We start from the raw sequence: 22552 nt of genomic DNA on the forward strand, positions 1-22552 counted from the left end.
TGGCTTCACCTCCAAAGCTTGACCATTATCCCATTTCATGCCGTATTTTTTTTTTTTTTTTTTTTTTTTTTTTTTTTACAGCTACACCACGTACAAGTGTGCATAGCCATTCCATTGACTACCAGGTTTGAAAAGGAATGTGAGAGTCTTGTCATTTGTTCCTCCATGTGAGGTGCTTCCCAAAAGTTCCTGAAATTTGAAAGCAGGGTGGAAATCACTTGTTGTACGTTGTGTGGATGCTAGGTGGCAGTGCACGCACCCTTTGTTCGTAGTGTTATAAGTGGTGTTTTTATCATCTGCTCCTCCATATGAGTTGCTACCGGAAATTTGAAAGCAGGGTAGAAACTGCTAGCTGTACATCGTGTGGATGCTAGGTGGCAGTGCACACACCCATTGTGTGTTAGTGTGTTGTGGTGTTGTGTGGGGTGGATACGTTTGTTCTGTGTGTGTGTGTGTAAATTCGCGGTATAGGATTTATATATATATATATATATATATATATATATATATATATATATATATATATATATATGTATGTATGTATATACACACACATATACATATATTACTTATCATTGCTTGCCACCCATAATTTTGCATGTTCCTGTTCTGTTAATAAATTTGGTGACCCTAGCTGCTAGAGTTTTGGAGATGTTTGAGGTCATTTATGTACTGATGATAGGTGGATATGTAAAGGTTTCATAGTACAGTACTTCTAAATTGCTCTTGCCACAGCTGCACAGCTTGAGAGCTGTATATCAATTTAGCACATTTATGCAGCCGTTACATTTTACTTTACTTTTATTTCCAGTCCTGTCAGCTTGTAGTGTGATGTGCTGTAGTGCTTGCAGCTGTTTTTTTTTCCCCCCCCAGCTATGTAACTCTTGTATTGTGGTTATGTTTATCATATATTAGGTTATTGTATTTAGTAATAAGTTGGGTATTGATGTTTTAGGAAACTTAGAGTTGCATTTATTCAGAGGTGTTACATGTTCTTAAGATGTATAAGCTTCCAAAACATTCAGCATATTGGTTAAAGAAGAAAAGTAAGAAGGTAAGAAGAGGAGAGAGGTAAGTGAGGATAAAGTAGCCAGGAGACAGTTCTGTCATAGCTGTCCTATGATGATGATTACAATGCTGTTTATTGCTGTACTCCAGAGGGAAAAAATATAGGAAGTAATCTTGTATTAATCATTTAAGATAAAATGTTTCCATAGCCAAATGACCCAGTACACAGCCACCTTCCCCTCCCATAAGCAAAACAGAACATCTGTTGTGCAAGTGCCTAAATTTATAAATGTACTGCACAAGTAACTGCTGTTTACCATCAACAGTGGGCTGTGGAATAAAACCCTCTTGCTGGTATGGGATGCCCAAAGGGCCATTTATACAGTAAATCACAATTGTGCAAACGTGATGATTGTGCAGACATAACCATTGTGTATGGGTGTGATTGAAGACTTGCACAAATGATTAGAGAGTTTTCAGCATGGTCTGATATTTTTTCATCAGTCATGCCACTTGTACAATCATGCCAGATGGTGTATGGGAATGATTTCACAAATATGATCATGTAAAAGGGTCTCGTATGTGAATATCAATCTTTTCTTATGCTAATCTTTAATCCACTCTTTTTCTTTTCTTTTGGGGCTCTGGTCTCTGGACCATAAAATACTGCTATGCGTGCAGCTTCAGTGCTCATTCTTGTGTTGTACACCACACATGATATCTGAACATTACACAGTCACCATAATTGCACAGTCATGAGTGACTGGAACCCTTAAGAGCTACTAATCCTTAGTCAAACATGAAATCAAGTTCCACATAACTACTGCTTGATTGTGAACATTGCTGAAGAGACGACTTCTTAGCTCTGAGACAGGAAGAACCTCCCCTGTTGAAGATGGGATGATGGAACCCACTCTGTATGGCTGTACCAGATTGCATTTGTATTTTATGTTGCCAACAATAATACTCAGTGAAAGAAGTTAGGCAGGTTGATAAAGGAAGCATCAAGTCTCGAAGACACCTCCATTAGAGGTGGCAGTAGAATAGTGCTTTCCTCACAGTACCCACCCAAGACATGAATGGCAAAGTTGGGAATGTACGAGTGGATGGAGTGGTTGGTCAGTGGGGTGTGCCAGCTGAAGTAGATGGGAATGGTAGTGCTTTGCTGGACATCTGTGCTTGTAAGGGGTTGGCAATAGCCAGCACCTACTTTTGTCATAAGATGATCCACCGGTATACATGGAGAGTAATGAGGAGGATGGATGGTGAACTTGTTGAACGAAAGGCAATGATAGACTACGTGTGTGTGGATGAGCGAATGAGAAGACAAGTGTTGGATGCAAGAGTGTGGAGAGGGTGGGGGAATGGAGTCTCGGACCATCACTTAGTGATGACCAAGGTAGAGCTGCAAAGAAAGTGGTTGAGGAGATGTAGGGGAAGACAGGAGGAAGCAGCTCCTGTGAGAAGAGTGGAGAAATTGCAAGATAGTGAGAAAATGACAGAGTATAAGAGCATAGTGGAAGAAAGATTGGGAAGGTATGAGCTAGAGCAGATGGAAGGGGTGGAAGATGTATGTAAGATATTCACAGAAGAGATAGGTGCAGCTTGTGAGGTGGTTTGTGGAGTGAGAAGGAGATGCAAGGGTGTGCAAGGGACAGCATGGTGGAATGATGAAGTGAAACGAGCTGTGGAACAAAAGAAGAAGGCATATAGTGAATGGTTAGCGAGTAGAGGTAGGGGAGAAGATGAGAGATTGGAGAGAGAGGTATATGTGAGCAGGAGAAGGGAGGTTAAGAGACTGGTGAAGGAGAGTAAGAAGAAAGTGGATGGAGAGTTTGGGAGGAATCTGAGTGTGAAATGGAGGGAGAGTAAGAAATTGTTTTGGAAGGAGGTAAAGAAAGTAAGGCAGTGTGAAAGGGGAAATAGTAGGGGAGTGAAAGATAGGAATAATAGATTGTTGGTGGAGAAGAGGGAGAAATTGAGGAGATGGAAGGAGCACTTTGAGGATTTGTTGAACGTAGAGAGTGAGAGCAGTGCGAGTATAAGTGGTTGGGGAGTGGCTGGGAGAAGAAGAGATGAGAGGAGGGAGGAAGAGATCAGTAGGGCGTACGTAGTGGAAGCGATGAAGAAGATTAAGTTGGGAAAGGCCCCAGGAATTGATGGTGTGTGTGGTGAAATGCTTAGGTATGGGGGTGAGATTGTTGTGGAGTGGATATGGAAGTTGTGTAGATTGGTTTGGGAAGAGGGAAGGGTTCCAGAGGACTGGAAATCAGGTATAATTGTTCCTTTATACAAAGGAAAAGGGGAGAGAGAAGTATGTGGTAACCATAGGGGTATTTGCCTTCTTAGTGTGACTGGTAAAATATATGGTAGAATACTCATTGATAGGGTTAGGCATATGACAGAGGAGCTAGTTGGAGAACAAGGGGGATTTAGGAAGGGAAAAGGGTGTGTAGATCAGATATTTGTTCTAAGTTGTTTAGTGGAGAAGTATCTAGAGAAGGGAAAGAAAGTGTATGCTGCCTTCATGGACTTGAAGAAAGCTTGCGACAGAATAGGTAGGCAAGGTATGTGGAAGGTATTAAGAATATATGGAGTGGAGGGGAAATTGTTGAGTGCTGTGAAGAGTATGTACGAGGGAGCTAGGGCTACAGTGCGAGTGGATGGTGAGCTGAGTGAGTTCTTTGATCTCAATGTGGGACTGAAACAGGGTTGTGTGATGTCTCCATGGCTGTTTAATATATACATGGATGGGGTTGTAAAGGAGTTGCAGGGTAGGGCAGTGGATGTGGGGGTGGCTCTAATGAATGAAGGTGAGATTTGGAAGCTTCCGGTGTTGCTGTTTGCTGATGATCCAGTATTGTTGAGTGAAGATGAATGGGAGTTGCAAGGTTTGGTGAATGAATTTGGGACAGTGTGTAGGAGGAGGAATCTGAAAGTTAATGTAAACAAAAGTAAAGTTATGGTGTTTGAGAGGAATGAAGTCACATAGTGTGCAGTGAGGTTGGATGGTGAGGATATGGAGAATGTGAGTGCATTCAAGTACTTGGGTAGTGTGATAAGTAAGGATGGAACTTTGGGGGATGAAGTGCATGAAAGGGTACAGCAGGGAAGGAAGGTTGTTCGTACACTGAAAGCAGTGATGAGAAATAGGGAGGTGAGTATGGAAGTTAAGAAGTCACTGCATGATAGTATTGTGATCCCTACCCTGACGTATGGAAGCGAGGCGTGGACCTTGCAAGAGGGGAACAAGTCAAGAGTGAGAGCAGTGGAAATGAGTTACTTGAGAGGAGCATGTGGAGTGACGTGGAGGGACAGGTTGACGAATGAAGAAGTGAAGGAACGTTGTGGGGTGGATGTGGATGTGGTTGAGAAGATTAAGAGAAATACACTGAGGTGTTTTGGACATGTGGAGAGAATGGAGAATGAAAGACTGACTAAGAGGGTGTATGTAGGTGAGGTGGAGGGAAGGAGAGGGAGGGGTAGACCAAGGATGAGGTGGAGGGATTGAGTTGAGAGGTATATGAGGGAGGGGGGGGTGAGTTGGGGGGAGGGTAGTTAAATGGTGGGTGACAGAGCGACTAGGAGGCGTTTTGTCTGCAGCCACCCTTTGCGGGATTAGGGCGTCGGGCTATAAATAGATAGATAGACCAGTAATTATAAGGTTTTGTTTTAAAATCCCCGTATTTATTGGATGCTGCCAATTAGAGAGCCTAAAGAGTTAGAAGTGTCACTTGGAGTAGAAGGTTTATGTAACTTTAAGTCAGAAAATGACTTCACTGAATACCAACTTGAAACTCATGAACTAGAAGAGAGGAGACCTCTTCTCAAGGGTAAGATATGGAAGAAGGAGGAACCAGGTAAGGGAAAGAAGAATACAGTCATATTATTAAATTGATTGCTGAAACTGAACTAAGAGGAAAGGAACCAAAGCAACCAAGGGCTCCTACTGCTGATTATAAAATTTGACAAAGTTCATTCATTCATTGCCAGACGCTATGTATCCCAGACGGGGTGGCCAATGGCTTAGAGTTAATTGTTTTACAGGGAGGGGCACTAATCCTCCACCAACCCCACTTGACATGTAGGGATGCCTACAGCATCTGGTGTTCCCAGGCGGTCACCCATCCAAGTACTAACCAGACCCAACGTTGCTTAACTTCACTGATCGGACGGGAAGCGGTGTACTCAACGTGGTATGGCCGTTGGCTGTAATCTTATTGTTTTAAATGCATCAAAAACTCAGTTCTTAAATCTATCAACCCAACAAAATTTTCCGCAGGTGTATCCTCTAATTTTTAACAAAATCCAACTCAATCCCGCATCATCTTTAAACATACCTGGGGTTTCATTCTCTCAGGATTTATCTTGGACAGGTCACATTATCTCTCTTGTAAAATCAGCTTCCACAAGATCAGTGTGCTAAGCTGACTCTGTGCTTTCTTAACTCCTGCACAGTTGTTGTACAGTTAGTAAAAGAAAAGTTAATTAACCCGGTCCATATAGAAGGCAACCTGACTTGGCCCAGGCATGGCTGGTGGGTTTACAAATGCAAACAGTAGTATGTAAGTAAAGTAAATCATAAAAGATTCTTTGAGATAACTTTACAAGATGAGGTCATAAATGCTCAGAATAAACAGATAAAATGAAACTAGGAATTGCGCAACCTCGCTTCTACATGTGGAGGGAGAGACGGTAGACCGAATAGAAAACTTTAAAAATGCACTGGGGAAGATCCAGAGACTAGGTAACCATACTCATGGGAGAATAACTACCTGGAGTAAATTCTGAAGACTATATTTTTCTGACATGTCCCGTGGGAGCAGAAGTGGGGTTTGCCATTTGTATCACACAACAAAGATTCTGAAAGTTGAGTAGTTGAGAATGGTATCCTGAAACCTGATCACACTCTCAAAGTGTCAAGTGCCTCATCTGAGCATAATGGATGATGACCTGACTTCAGGGTAGAAGTTTTCCATGTTTGAGGCATAAAAGAAAATGCTGTTCATTATTCTTTGTGATATCATATGGAGGTGAATAGATGTTAATGAAGTTGAGGAAAATTTGGTTAGAGATTAATCAGTGGTTATGACATATGATTCAGAAACCCTAGCATCATTTTATAAGGCTGAGAGTGGTTTTAAAATGGAGGGCATACATAGGTGACGTAGTATTAGTGGAAGTAGCACATGTAGAAACGAAGATGCAGTATTACCGGAAGTAGCACGGAAGATGCAAATGTGAAGAATGGTGCCAAAACACAGCTCGCATAGTAAATAGAGCAGAAAGCCTTGAGTGTGTGAACAGGATATTAATGAATGCGAGAACAGGCTCCCCACTGAATCTATAGTGAGAAAATGTAAAATGGAAGGCACCCTGCATGACTTTATCTACTTTCAAAAAGCCTGTTTTGTAAGGAAATGCCAAGAAAAGGAGCATTTCTCAGTGAATGGCCCATTACATCTTGTGGAATTCAGACCCAGTGAGAATAGTTCATAGTGCATAATGCTAAACATGTCTTTCTTTAGAATGGCCAGAGTGGCCCAGCAGAAGTCTGCAAGACATCAGACACATTCCTAACACAGTAGCTCAAGGGTAGAGAGGAGTGAGCAAGTCCATGATACACTTTACAAAATGATGCCGTTTTTGAATGTGCATATCAGCCCCAGAGATGCCAAGAAATTGTCTGCTAGATCACACTTCATGACAGCTGTCATCTTGGAACAGCACAGAACAAGAAGTCAGAGAGAAAAGACTGTCATGTTTCAGCATATTGTTGCCTTCATCAGAAAGGACACTGTTCCTTCTGGAGCTACAAGACAGGGATTTATATGTACAAACAATTTTATTGGGCCCTGTGACATCTTGTGTGAAATGACACAAGGGAACAAGTCGGAGGAATGTGATCTGCACCCAGCAAATCGGTGCCATCATCTGAATTGACGCAGGTCCATTAGAAGGCAGCAGATGGAACCAGCTAAACACTGCAACATCCATTAGTTAAGGAGGAATAAGAGATGATGTCCCCTTCCCAAGAGGTCACATTACTGTGCAGGATGCAAGGGATGAACTAGGGTAACACCCATGGAAAAACGTGGGGTCTGAGCAATGTCTCCCCACAAGGAGACATCAAGGAACAAGAAGATGCAAGGAATGTGCTAGCATCATGAACTCTTAGACTCAACATGTTGTTGTCTTCATCAGAGTGGATATAATGTCCTGTCACAAGGAACAAGCCAAATTCGCTAGGTAGAATAATGTCTTTAGGGGAGGAAGTCAGAAGCAATTTCTTGAAAGGTGACATGAGTTGTGGGAAGAGGCCAGGGACAGACCCCAACAAAAAGAGTTAGCATCATCAGGCCAGGGTGGCTCCTTGAAGTTGATGGGGCACTTGTGGACCATTAGGAGAACCGCATCCAAGCAGGTCATCAGTTGAAGTAGTGTGACTCGATCCTGGAGTCAGGCCAAAAAGAGAGAACCAAAGCACACCTTGGAAAGACCAATGATGTCAGTAAAACAGGTGTGGGATGTTTCTGTAAGGAAAACACACCCAGACTGGGATGTCAGGGAGACAGCATACAACAGAAGATGTCTTGCAAGTTGGCCTTGGAGAGTTACAAGGTGAACTCCTGACTAGCAAGGGAAGGATTTGTTGCCAAAGGGCAAGACGGGACCCAAGGCAAAGTTTCTTCATGTGGTGTTGTACAAAGTTTGACAAGATACAAGTGATAGCAAGCAGAACAAATCCAAGACAGTGGATTTTACCCACACTAACCTCTGCCCCACCCACACCCCCACCCTTTCTCGCAAACATGCATGCACTGTAAAACCAAAGGATGTGTGGGATGTTTAGATGAATGGCCAGAGGAAGAGGAAACATTGAATGTCACCACAGATCAAAAAGCCAAGGTTCCAGACCAGCCAGTGCTTTCTCCCTCCAACAGGCAGTGCAATAGAGGAGGAGTGGCAGGGGATCAAGGAAGAACTGTCATTCCACCAGGCAGCAGTAAGTCAGCAAAAACAGAAAGAATAACAAAAGGAAGAAGAACAGAAAAGGCCAAACAGGAAAGAAAGAAAGAAAAAAGTGAAAGCACAGGGCAGCCAGATTGGTTGCATAGAAAGGCAAGGGAAAAAGGGGATGGGGGGGGACTAGGAATCAGGGCTTATGGTCACAAGAAAAGCAAGACAGGAGCACAAAAGGGAAGCACAACAGCATAATAAAGCATTGCACCAAAACAGATACATGAGCATTGACCTAGACTGGTCACTAATGATGGCAATGTAAACAAAAGCCTGTTGCAGTCCACAACAGGCAAATGGAGTGAACTCCAGTGTACCACCTTCAGCAGGGAAGGTTCTGTAGTAAAGCATTGTACCAAAACAGATACATGAGCATTGACCTAGACTGGTCACTAATGATGGCAATGTAAACAAAAGCCTGTTGCAGTCCACAACAGGCAAATGGAGTGAACTCCAGTGTACCACCTTCAGCAGGGAAGGTTCTTTGTTTCAGTGCCTAACTGAAGGTTAACTTTGATGCTTTTCTCAGTCAAGTAAACTAGTTGTACAGGACTCAATCCTTTGCTCAACACAGGATAAGGAGTTATGAGGCACTCGGCTTGAAAGCAGTCAGTATATTGGTGTTTAGCTGTTTTGTACAGCATAAAACAGGGACTTAAAACTGGCATCAGTGAGGGGAAAACTGTAATCCAGATCATTCTGCCCCATTCTATAAGTTGTTTAGCTTCCTTTATTGCAGTGTCAGGCTCAGTAGTGTCTCTTGCTCACCGTACCCTCGTGAATTTGAAGAGACTGAGTGTACAACAGTGAGGGACTTTCAGAGTGCTTAGCCATTCCCTACTCAGCCCTACTCCAGTCCTTTGCTGGTTACCATCCTAATTGTGGATTATTTTTACTCCAGTGTTGAACTATGAGATATACATATGGCATATACCACTGAAATTACTAAAATATTACTTAGAAAAATCAGAGCCAGTGGGAATGATCTTAATTTTTATAATTTTAGGATCAGTGATTGTAGACTCGTTACTTTAATGTCAGTCCTTAACATTTTCACCTTGCATACGTTCTGTTAGGTTTATTGGATAGTGTAGTCAGTCTCTTACATAATTAAGGCCTCCCTATTATTCATTATGCAATGTTGGGTCTGGTTAGTACTTGGATGGGTGACCGCCTGGGAACACCAGATGCTGTTGGCATAACGTTCTCCCTACGTGTCAAGTGGAGTTGGTGGAGGATTAGTGCCCCTCCCTGTAAAACAATTAACTCTAAGCCTTGGCCACCCCGTTTGGGATACATGGCGTCTGGCAATGAATGAATGATGAAACATCAATCTTTGTACTTATAATCCTTGTATTGTCTGAAATTTAATATTTTGTAAATATAAGCCCATCAACATATTACTAAGATAATCACACAAGCTCATTAACCCCCCAAAACATCAAATTATCTACTCTGCCTACCCCCGGAACCCCAAAAGGGTCTGATTTTTCAGCTTTCACCATGGTAAATTTTGGTCTTATAGATTTCAAATGCTTCATTTTACACACCAGAAAATGTATATTTCACTCTCATACATAATGGTTACTGCAATATTGACCGTCAAAGAAAGTTAGAAATAAGAGTTGATACCCCTCGTGCATAGAGAGAGGGGAAAAAATGGCACCAAAGTAAATTTTGGTGTTCTGGATTTGAAGAGCTTGAATTTACGCACCAGAAAATGTATTTTTCACAGTCATATGTCTAATGATTACTGCACTGTCGACTATCAAAAATAATGTCGTTCATAGCATGGAGCAAGATATGACATCATAAGGAGGAATAGGAAGGTGGAGGGAGTGTGGGTGGACATCAGGAGGGGGGAAAAGGGAGGGAATATGCTTACCACACACAGCCAAAGCAGTCTAGAGGGGGTATGAGCGGTAGTTTGGGTGGGAGGGGACACAGTGCAGGATCCAGTGTGGCAGAGGGAAGTGGAGAGATGGCATTGGGGGGAGGGGGGGAGTTCCTTCCCACACCCGAGGAGAGGGCCGGATCTTGCCTCCCACCACCGCTTCTCATAGTTTCCATTAGCTAGGTACCATTTATGTCATAAAAGAGGTGGGTTCTCCCTACGATCGTTAGCCATAGAACTTAACATACCAAGTTCAGGAACTAACAATCATTAGATTTAAGACTTTAGGGGTTAGAGAGAGAGTCCTGAATAGAACAGCCCTTGCATGGTTACCAAAACATATTATTCCATCAATGCTAGAGCTGCGCTGATTCCTTCCATCCTTTGTTAATATATGAGAATATGAATTATACTTAATTGAAGGGGTTAGATGTGATACCTTAGATTCAAAAGCCACCGAATTAATTTAAGAACTGCTTGATGGCCTACTTTATTATCCATGCTCTTAGCTCTAGCTTCTTCCAGTTGATGTATAAGGGGAAATAATGGCTTGTACAGTAACGCGACTGGTGTTCTTAAAAAAAAAAAAAAAAAAATGACTACAGCTATAACATTGCCACCACCCTTTGATTTGTATTTATGATGAAAATACATGACTTAACCAAGTTTTATTTGTATAATACCTTGCATTTAATAGTAGAAAAAATTGCCTTTTAAAGGTTATAAAAAATAAATTTTCACTATATATTCATTCATTCATTGCCAGACGCCATGTATCCCAAACGGGGTGGCCAAGGCTTAGAGTTAATTGTTTTACAGGGAGGGGCACTAATCCTCCACCATCCCCACTTGACACGTAGGGATAATATATATATATATATATATATATACAGTAACCCCTCCAATATCCGGATCAATAGAGCCATCGGTAGGTTCGGATATTGGTTTCGTCCGGATATTGGGCCCCAGCTTATGGACTTGTACTTACGGACCCTAACACAGAGAAACACCTATACAACTTCCTCTGGACATGCATAGCACCTATTTAACACCCAAATCACACCAATAAGGCACATAAATGACTGAAATAAATGCAATAGAAACATAAAATGTGGGTTTAGAAGTATGTTCATACATTAATAAACATTCTGGTACTTATGGACTCTAACCGAACCTAACCTAACCGAACCTAACCGAACTCTGAAAAACATTCCTACTGCACATGCATGAGGTAAGTTTAGTATGGAAAGAAGTACAGTATGACACTTTCTGGTAAATATAGTATGGGAAAAATTACAATATGAAACATTCTGGTAAATATAGTATGGAAAATAGTACAACATGAAACATTCTGGCTACTTACAGCAAGTCCCTGGCCACCTCGATGAATAACCGCCTCCTCTCGGACTCTGACAGTAAGAACGATTTCCTGAAGCACTTGCACTACACTCTTCCTGAAGTCTTGCACTGAACTTAGTCACTAACACACAGAAGTCATGGCAAACAGCGCAGGTCTTGTCGCGGTGAGAGACAGGCGGGAAGTGGGGAGGATGCAGCGGCGCTCTATCGGACGTCGGAGGAATGACGAACCAAAACAATGCTCTCACGTGGCGCGCGCGGCAAGTTCAAATTACGGACGGCAAAAAATCGATTTTTTTTTTTCCAATTTTTTTGGATTTTCGGACCATTTTGGGAATGTTTGATCCCAGGACGATAAGGTTCGGTTAGTGGGGATGTTCGGTTATTGGGCGTCCGGATATTAGAGTGATTACTGTATATATATATATATATATATATATATATATAAGGTGACCAGATTTATTGGAGCTAAAAGCGGGACGCGCGTGTGTGTGTGTGTGTGTGTGTGTGTGTGTAGATGGATAGATAGGTATAGATAGATAGGTAGATAGACAAATAGATAGATCTAGATAGATAGACAGACAGATGTTGACTAAAGAACAGCGACCGCTGCTGCGCTACACCTCAAACAGAGGCTGCTAATCAAACACTAACGTCTCCTACAATCTCCAAACATACCATACAATACAGTGAATGGGTCGGCCAAAGTTACCAGCTAGTGAGCATTACAGATTTTATATTAATAATTCGGTATTTCATGTGGTTAGGATTATGCATAATTTTTATAATTCATCCTAATTTCATAAAAGAAGGTCATGTTATATCTAATGCAATAGTAAGTTTCTAAAAGCGGGACAATTAAGATAATTTGCTCAAAAAGCGGGACATTCTAGTCACAGTTAAAAAAGCGGGACAGACGTTCAAAAAGTGGGACTGTCCCGCCTAAAAGCAGGACTCTGGTCACCTTTATATATATATATATATATATATATATATATATATATGGAAAATTGAAGAAATACAATGTGTATATCATTTTAATATCAGCATTTGCATCATTTTAATGTACAAGAGGATTATTAATGTGTAATGTGGAAAGTTGTACCAAGTCTCCAATGCCATTTTGAATCGTGTACTGTATATTCCTTTCTTCACTTAATGGAAGGGCTGATAAAATAAATTGCAAAGCATGTACAAAATGATCAGGATCCTATTGAAGCCTGTGAATGGGAAAGTGATGTCAGGAGTCAGGAACCCAGCTTTTTCAGTCTGATGATGTACTTATGATTTTATTCTTGCTACCAGATAATTTTCTTCTACTTAGAACCCTTATATTAAAGGGGTTTAATGAAGGCTGTACTATCATTCAGTTCAGTCTCTCCAGAGGTGAACAAAATCGTTGGGATAAAGAATAAAATTATTATGTCCCTAGAGAGGTGGTGAAGTGGGCAATGAGAAGGCTTGGCTTGGAGGAGGGCTGGTTAGGGTGGTTTTGGCTGTGTATGTGGGTGCATCCGGGTAAGAGTGAATGGAGATTTGAGTGATGAGTTTTCCTTGAACGGTGTGCATCAGGGGTCAGTTTTGAGTCCCATGTTGTTTATCATGGTACTTGAAGCCCTCTCACGTGACATCAGAAACAGACTCCCGTTGGAGATGATGTATGCTGATGATTTGTTGTTGATTGCAGAGAACGAAAGGGAGGCGGAGGAAGGATTCAGGAAGTGGAGAGATGGTATGGGGCACAAGGGCTTAAGGGTAAATGCAGATGAAACAAAAGTGATGATATCTAGGGTTGGTGGCGGTGCTGTCAAAGACAAGGGAGAGTGGCCATGTGCAGTTTGCCACAAGGGCATGGGAAGTAATTCCATCTTGTGCGGTGTGTGTGATAAATGGGTGCACAAGAGATGTAGTGGTATCAGAGGTAGAATGTGAGATAATGCTGATTTTATGTGTATGGCAGGTGGAGATTGTTAGGCGTGAAAGGATTGAACTTGCTGGTGAATCTCTTGAGTGTGTGGAAGAGTTTTGTTATTTGGGAGACATGTTGTGTGCTGGAGGTGGGGGTGGAGCTAGCTCTGTGGCTAGGGTGAGAACTGGTTGGAAGAAGTTCAGGGAGCTCTTGCCTCTCCTGACATTGAGAGGACTCTCCCTACGTGCTAAGGGGTCTTTGTATGCATCACATGTTAGGAGTGTAATGCTGTATGGTAGTGAGACCTGGTCAGTAAAGTAGGAGGCTATTCACAGGCTCAGACATACAGAAATGAATATGATTAGGTGGATGTGTAGTGCATCCCTGCATGCAAGGTCTTGGGGGGGCTGGGTTCACGAAGGAAGAGTTGAGAGGTAGGATGGGACTGGAGTGTATTGGTGTTGTGATGAGAGGTAGATTGAGATGCTTTGGGCATGTGGAGAGGATGGAGGATGATAATTGGGTGAGGAAGGTGAGAAGTGTTAATATTGGTGGTGGGGTTATGAGGGATAGACCAAGAACGACTTGGGACGAGGTCATTAAGTTTGACCTCAGGGTTAAGGGACTGAACAGGGAGGCTGCAATAGATCGTGCAGCATGGAGAGCTGCCATTAGGTGACCAAGGCCGATGCATGCAAGCATGTTGGAGCCTTTAAAAATGAAACGAGAGGGAAGGAAGTAGCTTAATCAAGCTCATTAAGCGTCTCTCTCTCTCTCTCTCTCATTGTATAAGTCAGGGTACAATCAAACAAATATTTGACTTCAAAATCCTCATCAATGGCCACAATGGTCTACTAAATGAACTGCATACACATCCACGTGCACCAAGAGTTAGTGAAAGGTTTTGTTACATTTTGTGTGTCTTGGGGACGGTTTCCAGTGACATTTGGAAACATGTCAAGTGGCAGTATTTCGTAAATATTATATTTAAAAAACTAAGGCAGTGATAAGCAGCAATAAAACATTATGCTTTCTCAGAGATATGTTGGTAATGTAGCCTATATATGAAAGCCAACTCCACTGAGCTCATAAGTAATATAACAAAATGACTGTGTAAAGGACTGCCAGATGGAAGACCAGTTTATGCATATGCTAAATTGCCAGTTGAAAGTATTCATTCATGTGTGATATTTTTTATCAATGAGCATTTTAGTGACTTGAATGGTCTATAATCTTGCAAAATCTCATAAGTTTACCCAGAAATAGAATAGTCATCAACGTTACGTTACTCTTTCGGGCCTAGGACCAAGTTAGGCTAACCAGCTGGGTAGCAGACAACACTGAAAGTTCCTCATTATAATCTTCAGGAGTGTGTCTGACAGACTCCAAGCTACATTGTCCTGATGTGTACCTTGCATTTTATGTGCACCCTTCATTGTCACTTCCTTTCTTAAAATTTTATTCATTGCATATTTATTACCCAGTACTCGATATGTAAGCTGCCCAGTGGAAGTATTGAGAATTTAGTGTTTGTCATTAGTTTGTAATTGTTTATAATATCGTATTTCAGTATCAGAGAAGGAAAATAGTACAAGTTTGGTAATACGTACAATACAGTATTATGTACGGTATTCATTGACCCAAGGAGGTACAGGCAGAGGCAAAAGTTTGTAGCTTTCATGGCTTGGTTATGTCACAATACTGTGACAGTTACTTGATGACAACACCTGTGCTTCAAAGTTCAGAGCGAGAGAGACTGTAAGAACTGTATGGGTGCTACCATCGTATGATCACTATAATACTTTTTTAATGCATCATACTACCATGAGAAAAATGCATGGCCTTAAGTTTGGTATCTGGTAACATAGTTCTCTCTCTGAGGTAAAGAATGTGGGCACAAAGTCCAAGGTACCTTTTTAGACATTAGTGATTTCTTTTCCCCCCAGTTGTCTAGCAATAGCTGAGAGATAGTGTGCAAGATTTATTACTTTGTTAACCCTTTGAGTGCAGCAGGTTTCTCTGAGTTGAATGTATTCAGTTGTTCTTTGTACACAGGAATAAAATGCAGACCTCTAATTTTTGCCAAGATATTAATTGTGATAGCTGTCAGCATATTTTATACCTTTTTCTTCTCTTGAGCAGCCCAAAACTACCTGACACTGGTCGAAATAAAACAGTCTAGGTATTTTTGCAGCTACGAGGTTAAACTACCAGTCAACAGAAAGCCATCAGCTATAACATAGATAACCCCAGTGTGAAGTAAGTTCTTAGAAGTACAAGGTCATTTTAATTTGATATTTGATTTTTGCACTCAGAAGAGTACATAGGCAATAATTTTTTGTAAAGTGTAGGTATATGCTTGTATTGCAGAAAACTGATGAAGGGGAGAAAGTAGAGGAGTAAGACGTACCCACCCACCCCATACGAAGCCCTGAAGCCATTCCACCGATTCCAGTATTGGCCATTCCCTCCCGGAGCTCTAGCTACAGACAGGAAGTAGTGGCAATGGCAGCAACAATCCCTGTTTAGTGTCACTGAAATAATTTTCTATGTGCCCGCTAATTTTTATTCATGTGAATCATTTTAAAGTGAAAATGCAAATATAAATTATGTATACACTCGTTTTTCTGGCTAGGTCTAACCCCTAGTAATCGTGGCTCCTAGTGCACAGTACTATAGTGCAAGTAGTAATTGGTTCATTCATTGGGTTAGTGTTGCTGTGCCTTACCACTGACCAAGGCTGAGCTTACCAGTCTTAAGTGTCCAAGGCTCCACAAAGCCAAGCTCCCGGGGGAATTAAGTAGGCCAGTCATGCACAACTCATTTTAGAGGAAGGTCAGTCATAGGGGACTATGGATTTGAGGGATTTAATCAAGATGATAGTGGAGTATAGATGGATGAAAAAGTTACTTCAGTGTGCGGGATAATCCATAAATTAGGATGGACTATTAATCACTTTTCAACAAGAATAGATCTTGGTGTTCAGCAGAGTGAACTATGGTTGCAGGCTGGCTGCTTAAACTCATACCAGTTCCACAACCCACACTGTGTTGAGGAAATGTATAGTTTGAAGAAAAGCAGAAGTGATTGAGACTCCCCAGCTACATTTTTCCCTTTTACATTAAGAAAATTTCTTTTCTATCATTATTTCTGTGAAATCCTGTGCAGTACTGGCTAAATCTTATATATAGATATATATATATAATTTTTTTTAATGGGAGGAATGTTGCTGGGATGAAAGATACTTTTTGTATAGTTTGTATTATGTATTGTGAATAAGGATTAATTTTTGCTATAGCAAGAAGCTATTATTAGAGCTAGTTTAATGATAGAAGGCAAAAAAAGTTATACCAGTAGTGCTTATTGAATACTTCGAGGGTACTTTTGTACTTGGATGAATTTAGACGGATTATTGTATAACCAGCCTCTCTTTAGCATATTTGTAATTGCTCACATAGTAATGTTTCCCATCCCTCTTTTCTTTTTTCTTTATATTTTAAGTAGTACAGTATACCTTGTTCCATGACATGTGCTCATGCCTAAGTGATTGTGGGTGGAGCACTATGAGCCTGATGCTGAATTACCTTTTGTTCACGGCTGTTTTCTTTTCATTCTCTTTCAAATTTATAAAGTGGAAATGTCAGTCAGCCATTAGTATTTAGATTGTCATACATGCTTCTGAAACTTGTAACCTTCACTGTCATATATAACTTTTATCCTACAAAATTAGGGAACTGCCCTTTTTATATTTAAATTTTTAAGTACTATCAAACAAAGCACTTGTCCCACAGAATCCTAGCATTACCATTGGGAATTTTGATTAACTACAGGAGCATAACTGTTTGCACAACTACCCTGGCATTGGCAATAAGCAAAATTATACTGGTGCTTTGCTGTTTTTATGATATCTTGATTTTGCCATGTAATAAAGGATATTAAAGTTTACACCTTGTATACTTAGTTTCTGTAGCCTTACAATGTCTCATTAATGCACATGGTAGGTGGGGGCACCCATGATCGACCCACTTGATGTAGCGCAACCTTCATGTCTACAGTGAGTAACAAGCCAAATGGTTTCCTGTCAGCCAGGAAACCATTTACCATGCTGGGTGGTCACCATATAGCCAACCCATACGTTTTCCCCATGTGTCAGCAGATGGGTTGGCGGAGGGTTAGTGCCCCTCCTAGTAAAACAAGTAAGTCAAACGACCACCCCTTACGGGATTATGGTGTCTGGCCATAGATAGATGTATGGATGCAGATGTGTATTTACCTAGTTGTGATTCACAGGAAGGAGCTATGCTTGTACTGTCCTGTCTCCATACCTACTAATGTCCAGCTTGGTTTTGAAATCGTGAATATCCTTGGCATCGATCGCTCCTATCCAGGTTATTCCGTGCTTCAGTAGTTCTGTAAGGGAAACTGTATTTCTTGATGTCTTTCTTGAATGTGGTCCTTTTCAACTTTTTTCCATGACTCCTGGTTTCTCTTTCGTTCCACAAAAAGAGGTCCTCCCTGTCAAGCTTCTCCATTGCTGTGGATACTCTGTACACATTAATCAGATCTACCCTTATCTGTGTTTTTTTTTTTTAGAGTTGGGAGATTTAGTCTCGACAGTCTTTTCTCATGCAGTAATTCTCTCAAGCCAGGTACCATCTTCGTTGCTGCTCTTTGTATGCTTTTAATCCTCCATATATCGTTCTTTTTATGTGGTGACCATACCACTGCTGCATATTCCAGCCTCAGGCAAATCATTGAACAATCAACTTTTTTATCATCTCTTAGTCCAGATGAAGCAAACACAAATCTTACGTTCTTCAATAGGTTGTATATATCTCTGGTGATCTTGACTATGTGATTTTTCGGAAAAAGGTTGTCTGAAAACAGTACCCTTAAGTCTTTCTCTTCTTTAGTTTTACTAATTCATTCATTCCCCATTCTGTATTTTTCTGTTTGTCTCTTTGTACTCTTTCCAAATTCCATTACTTTACATTCCTTCGCAATAAACTACATATCCCACCTTTGACGCCAGTCAAATATCAAGGTCCAGTTGCAGCTGTTAACAATATTCCTCTTTATTTTGATTTTCACTTTCCGTAGTAGCTTAGTGTCATCTGCAAATAGACATATAACTGTCTATTCCTTCCTCCATATCGTTTACATAAACCAGGAATATGACTGGTACTAAAACTGACCTTTGAGGTACACTACACCACTCCAACTGCTGGTTCTTTACGACTGTCTCATGTCCCTATCTTCAAAAAAATCTTAAAGATCCTCGTAGACCACCTATGTGTTCTAGTTTCCACAAGAATCTCCTGTGTGGTGCCTTGTCAAATGCTTTCTTTAGGTCCAAAAAGACTCAATCAATCTATCCATCCCTCTCTTGCATTCTGTCTATCACTCATGAGTTAAAGCTTAGTAGGTCTGTAGTACATGATCTTCCTTTTCTAAAGCCATATTGAAACTCTGTTATTGTATTAGTTCCTTCCAGGTGTATGGTCCATCGGTCTTTCACTAGTATCTCATAAATTTTTGTAACAACACTGGTTAGTGATACCAGCCTATAATTCAGTTGCTCTTCCTTGTTCCCTCCCTTATATATGGGACCACATTTACTCTTTTTCAATCCCGAAGGACGTCACTTTTTGATATTGAGCTCATAATTGTCATGTATCGTTCCTGCTAGTTCCTTTTTATCCATCCATCCACCATCCAATCCTACTTAGCCCCGTGAGTGTAGAAGCCCGGGGCTAGGCAAGTTGGTCCTAACATTCAAGATGAGAGTGACCAGCCTCACTCATCCCTGAATGGCATTATGTGAGCAATAAACCTCAACCACCCTTTAGATATTAACCTACATAGGCTCAGTCCAATGGGAGCATCATAATTACCCACTAAACCACCACCCGGCGTAGTAAATAAATGGTTTCCTGGTGTACAAGAAATCATTTGGCTTGTCACTCGGTGTATGGTCACCCATAGGCAGAAGGAAGAGGAAAGAATGAAGGAAAGAAACACAGGAGGAAGGAGGGAAGAGAAGAAAGGGCAGACACCCAAAGCAGCACTACATTAAGTGAGTGGATGGTGAGTGTCCCCACCTATCACCAAGTTCCTTCGTACACTCTTTCATTATCCAGTTAGACACTCCATCTGGTCCCGGTGCTTCCTAACATCTTGTTTTCCATTAATTTCATTATTTCTTGTTTATCTACTTCTATTTCATCCAGCAATAAGCCCTTAGGTCTATCGCTATTTTCACTAAACACTCTCTCCTGTAAAATGGTTTGAAAACATTTGTTGATCACTTAAGCCCATGCGCCTGGATCCTCGTAAGCGACTCCATCTACTTTCAATATTTATATTCCTTCTTTGTTTTTAAATTTTCCATTTAGACATCTGTAAAAGAGCTTTGGTTCATCCTTCCATTTGTCTACTGCACTCTTCTTGTAATTTCTTTTTTCTTGTGTGTGTGTGTGTGTGTGTGTGTGTGTGTGTGTGTGTGTGCTTACCTAATTGTTCTTACCTAATTGTATCTTTACAGGAATGAGTCAAGCTCGTACTGTGTGTGTGTGTGTGTGTGTGTGTGTGTGTGTGCATTGTGAGTGACTCGCAAAAGGTAGTGTATTAGTTTGGCAGTCCACACAAGCCAAGAAAAATATAAAAGGCAACCATGAGGAAAAGTAAGATACAGTAACAGTGTGTGAAAGGGAAGAGTTTGACACCATAGACTTTGGCAGTCAGTGCAAGGTACAGAGAAGTAACACAGTGAACTGCAGGATCCAGATGGGAGGTGAAATGCTTGAGGTTTGTGGTTTTTAGCAGTGCCTTCTATATAGTGAGCAGCAACTACTGTGCTCCAGCCCACCAAAGCCACGTGACCCACAGACGCCATCTTGCCTCGCAGTGGTGTGGGCAGCCTTGTTGCAATGCCTGGGGATGCTCTACCTGACCTGGAGAAGGGAAGATGATGCACAGATTTCCAAGAAATCCTCAAAGAAGAAGGGAATGGCACAAGTCCAATGTGAAAATTGGAGAGCAAGTGATGCCATTTGTGGTCGGCAAAGCTTCAATATCTCCAAGGTATTTTAAAGAGAAGAAATAATGCACTATTAATTGAAATTGTAGAAGAGCTGAGGGAACGCAAGAGTAAGTGGATGAGGGAATGTGAGAAGGCACTAAAAAAATCTTGACCTAAATAAAGAAGGGTTAAAAAATATAACAAAAGATGAACTAACCACGAAAATATATGATGAGGACACAAAAAGGTGGGGAAAAGACATGGAAAATAAATCAAGCTTAGAAGTATATAAAAAATGGAAAGAAGAAATAGGTGGAGTAGATGAAATATATGATAATTCAGCAGCCTCCATAATCCTGTTTAATTGCAGATCTAATACACTAAATTTAGCAAATAGAAATAGATTCAAGGGAACTGAGACAAATTGTCCAATGTGTAATTCAGAAACAGAAGACTTGATACATTTTTTATTAGACTGCACAGGATATATGGAAGAAAGAACACAACTGGTAGAATTACAACAGCCATATATAGAGGAAAGAAATAGTATACTTGGCAACCTCCTATTTAATACAAGTGGTATTGAAAAAAAGAAATTAATAATATTTAAATGCTGGAAAAAAAGAGAAAGGAAAGTGAAGGAGCTCAGAAATTCAGGCGACTGATTATAGCTTACACGTAGTAAGAGAAGAGGAGGTGTGACCACAGAAGAAGGAGAAAAGAGAAAGAAGGAAATCGTTTAGAGGTGCCGTTGTAAAGGCAGTACCTCAAAAGCATCACATCACATCACATACTATTATCATTTACTAATTGTTCTACTTCCTTACTTTTACATTTAGACAAACCTTGAATGTTAATAACCCTGAATAAAAATTCCCCCTCTTCATTGTTTATGTTCTCATTTCTCCCGTCCCGTCAGTTCTCATTATCACCAATTCTTTCATTTCTTTCTCCTTTTCCTCCCATCTTCCATAAATGGCATTCATCTTTTCCTGCAGCTCTATGTGCTTCCACACCTCATCCAACTTCTCTTTCATCCCCACTGTACTTTCATCCTTTCCCTCTCTTTCATTCCAATCCTTCTTCATATATCATTCTCCTTCCCATCTCTTCCTGCTCCTCTCCCACTTTCTGTAGCTTTTTCTTCATAGCTTGGGTCTCTTCCCTCATTTCTTCACATTGGTCTATGTTAATTTTTACCCTGGGTTTGCAGGCATTAGAAACATCATACCTTTATACCCTCTTTTTTTCTTCCCCTTCCTCACACCTTCTGCAGAGTTCCTTATAATTCACTTTCCCAATAAATCCACATTTCTTGCAGTTCTTCTTCGTTGCCCCTCTACCTCTTATCTCCTCTCCTTTCCATCTTTAATTTCCAAAAACAATAGCGCTTTGGCTCAGCCTCACAGCCTCACGGTGGTTGTTTTCTTTACATGATGGTGCGGTGAGGCAACATGTCCTCGTCCACAATGAAACTATCTATCTATCTATTGCCAGACGCCTCAATCCCGTTTGGGGTGGCCACAAACAAATCGCCTCCACGTCGCCCTGTCCCCCGCCATTTCACTGCCCTGCTCCCAACTCACACCCCCCTCTCTCATATACCTCTCCACCCCATCCCTCCATCTCATCCTCGGCCTCCCCCTCCCTCTTCCCCCCTCCACCTCACTCACATACACACTCTTCGTCAGTCTTTCACCCTCCATCCTTTCCACATGGCCAAACCACCTCAGTGTATTCCTCCTAACGCTCCCTATCACATCCACATCAACACCACTACCCTACATTGTACCTCTTTTATTACCCCATCCATGTACAGATTGAACAACCATGGAGACATGACACATCCCTGTTTCAATCCAACTTTCAAAGAGAAAAATTTACTTAGTTCACCATCCACACGCACTGCAGCCTTCGCACCATCGTACATACTCTTCACAGCATTCAACAACTTCCCATCTACTCCATATATTCTTAACACTTTCCACAATCCTTGTCTATCCACCCTGTCATATGCTTTCTCCAAATCCATGAAAGCCGCATACAACTTCTTTCCCTTCTCTAGAAACTTTTCCACTAAAGATCTAAGAATGAATATCTGATCTACACAACCTCTTCCCTTCCTAAAGCCTCCCTGTTCTTCTCCAACTAATTTCTCTGTTCTTTCTCTAACTCTGTCAATAAGTATCCTACCATACACTTTTCCTATTATACTAAGAAGACAAATGCCCCTATGATTACCACACACTTCTTTTTCCCCTTTTCCTTTGTACAAGGGAATAATTATACCTGACTTCCAATCCTCCGGGACTCTACCTTCCTCCCAGGCTAATCTGCACAT

At 41.1% G+C, this 22552-nt stretch overlaps 1 protein-coding gene and 1 non-coding gene across 8 annotated transcripts in view; one reads left to right on the forward strand and one right to left on the reverse strand.

The window, feature by feature from the left end:
- Window positions 1-17144, forward strand: part of LOC145412838 (uncharacterized) — a 254288-nt gene extending 237144 nt beyond the window's left edge. For all 7 annotated transcript variants that reach the window (XM_080282628.1, XM_080282629.1, XM_080282632.1 and 4 more), the window contains one exon: window positions 15561-17144. In XM_080282628.1, the coding sequence (XP_080138754.1) occupies window positions 15561-15593 (33 nt within the window). In that variant the 3' untranslated portion in view covers window positions 15594-17144. The remainder of the gene's footprint in view (window positions 1-15560) is intronic.
- Window positions 5100-5218, reverse strand: LOC145413043 (5S ribosomal RNA). The gene has a single exon (XR_013899655.1). It is a non-coding gene; the product is annotated as a 5S ribosomal RNA (ribosomal RNA).
- Window positions 17145-22552: the final 5408 nt, after the last annotated feature.

This window comes from Coenobita brevimanus, chromosome 94, assembly GCF_032717465.1.
Source record: "Coenobita brevimanus isolate Jiangsu-jjx chromosome 94, ASM3271746v2, whole genome shotgun sequence".
Taxonomy (NCBI): Eukaryota; Metazoa; Arthropoda; class Malacostraca; order Decapoda; family Coenobitidae; genus Coenobita; species Coenobita brevimanus.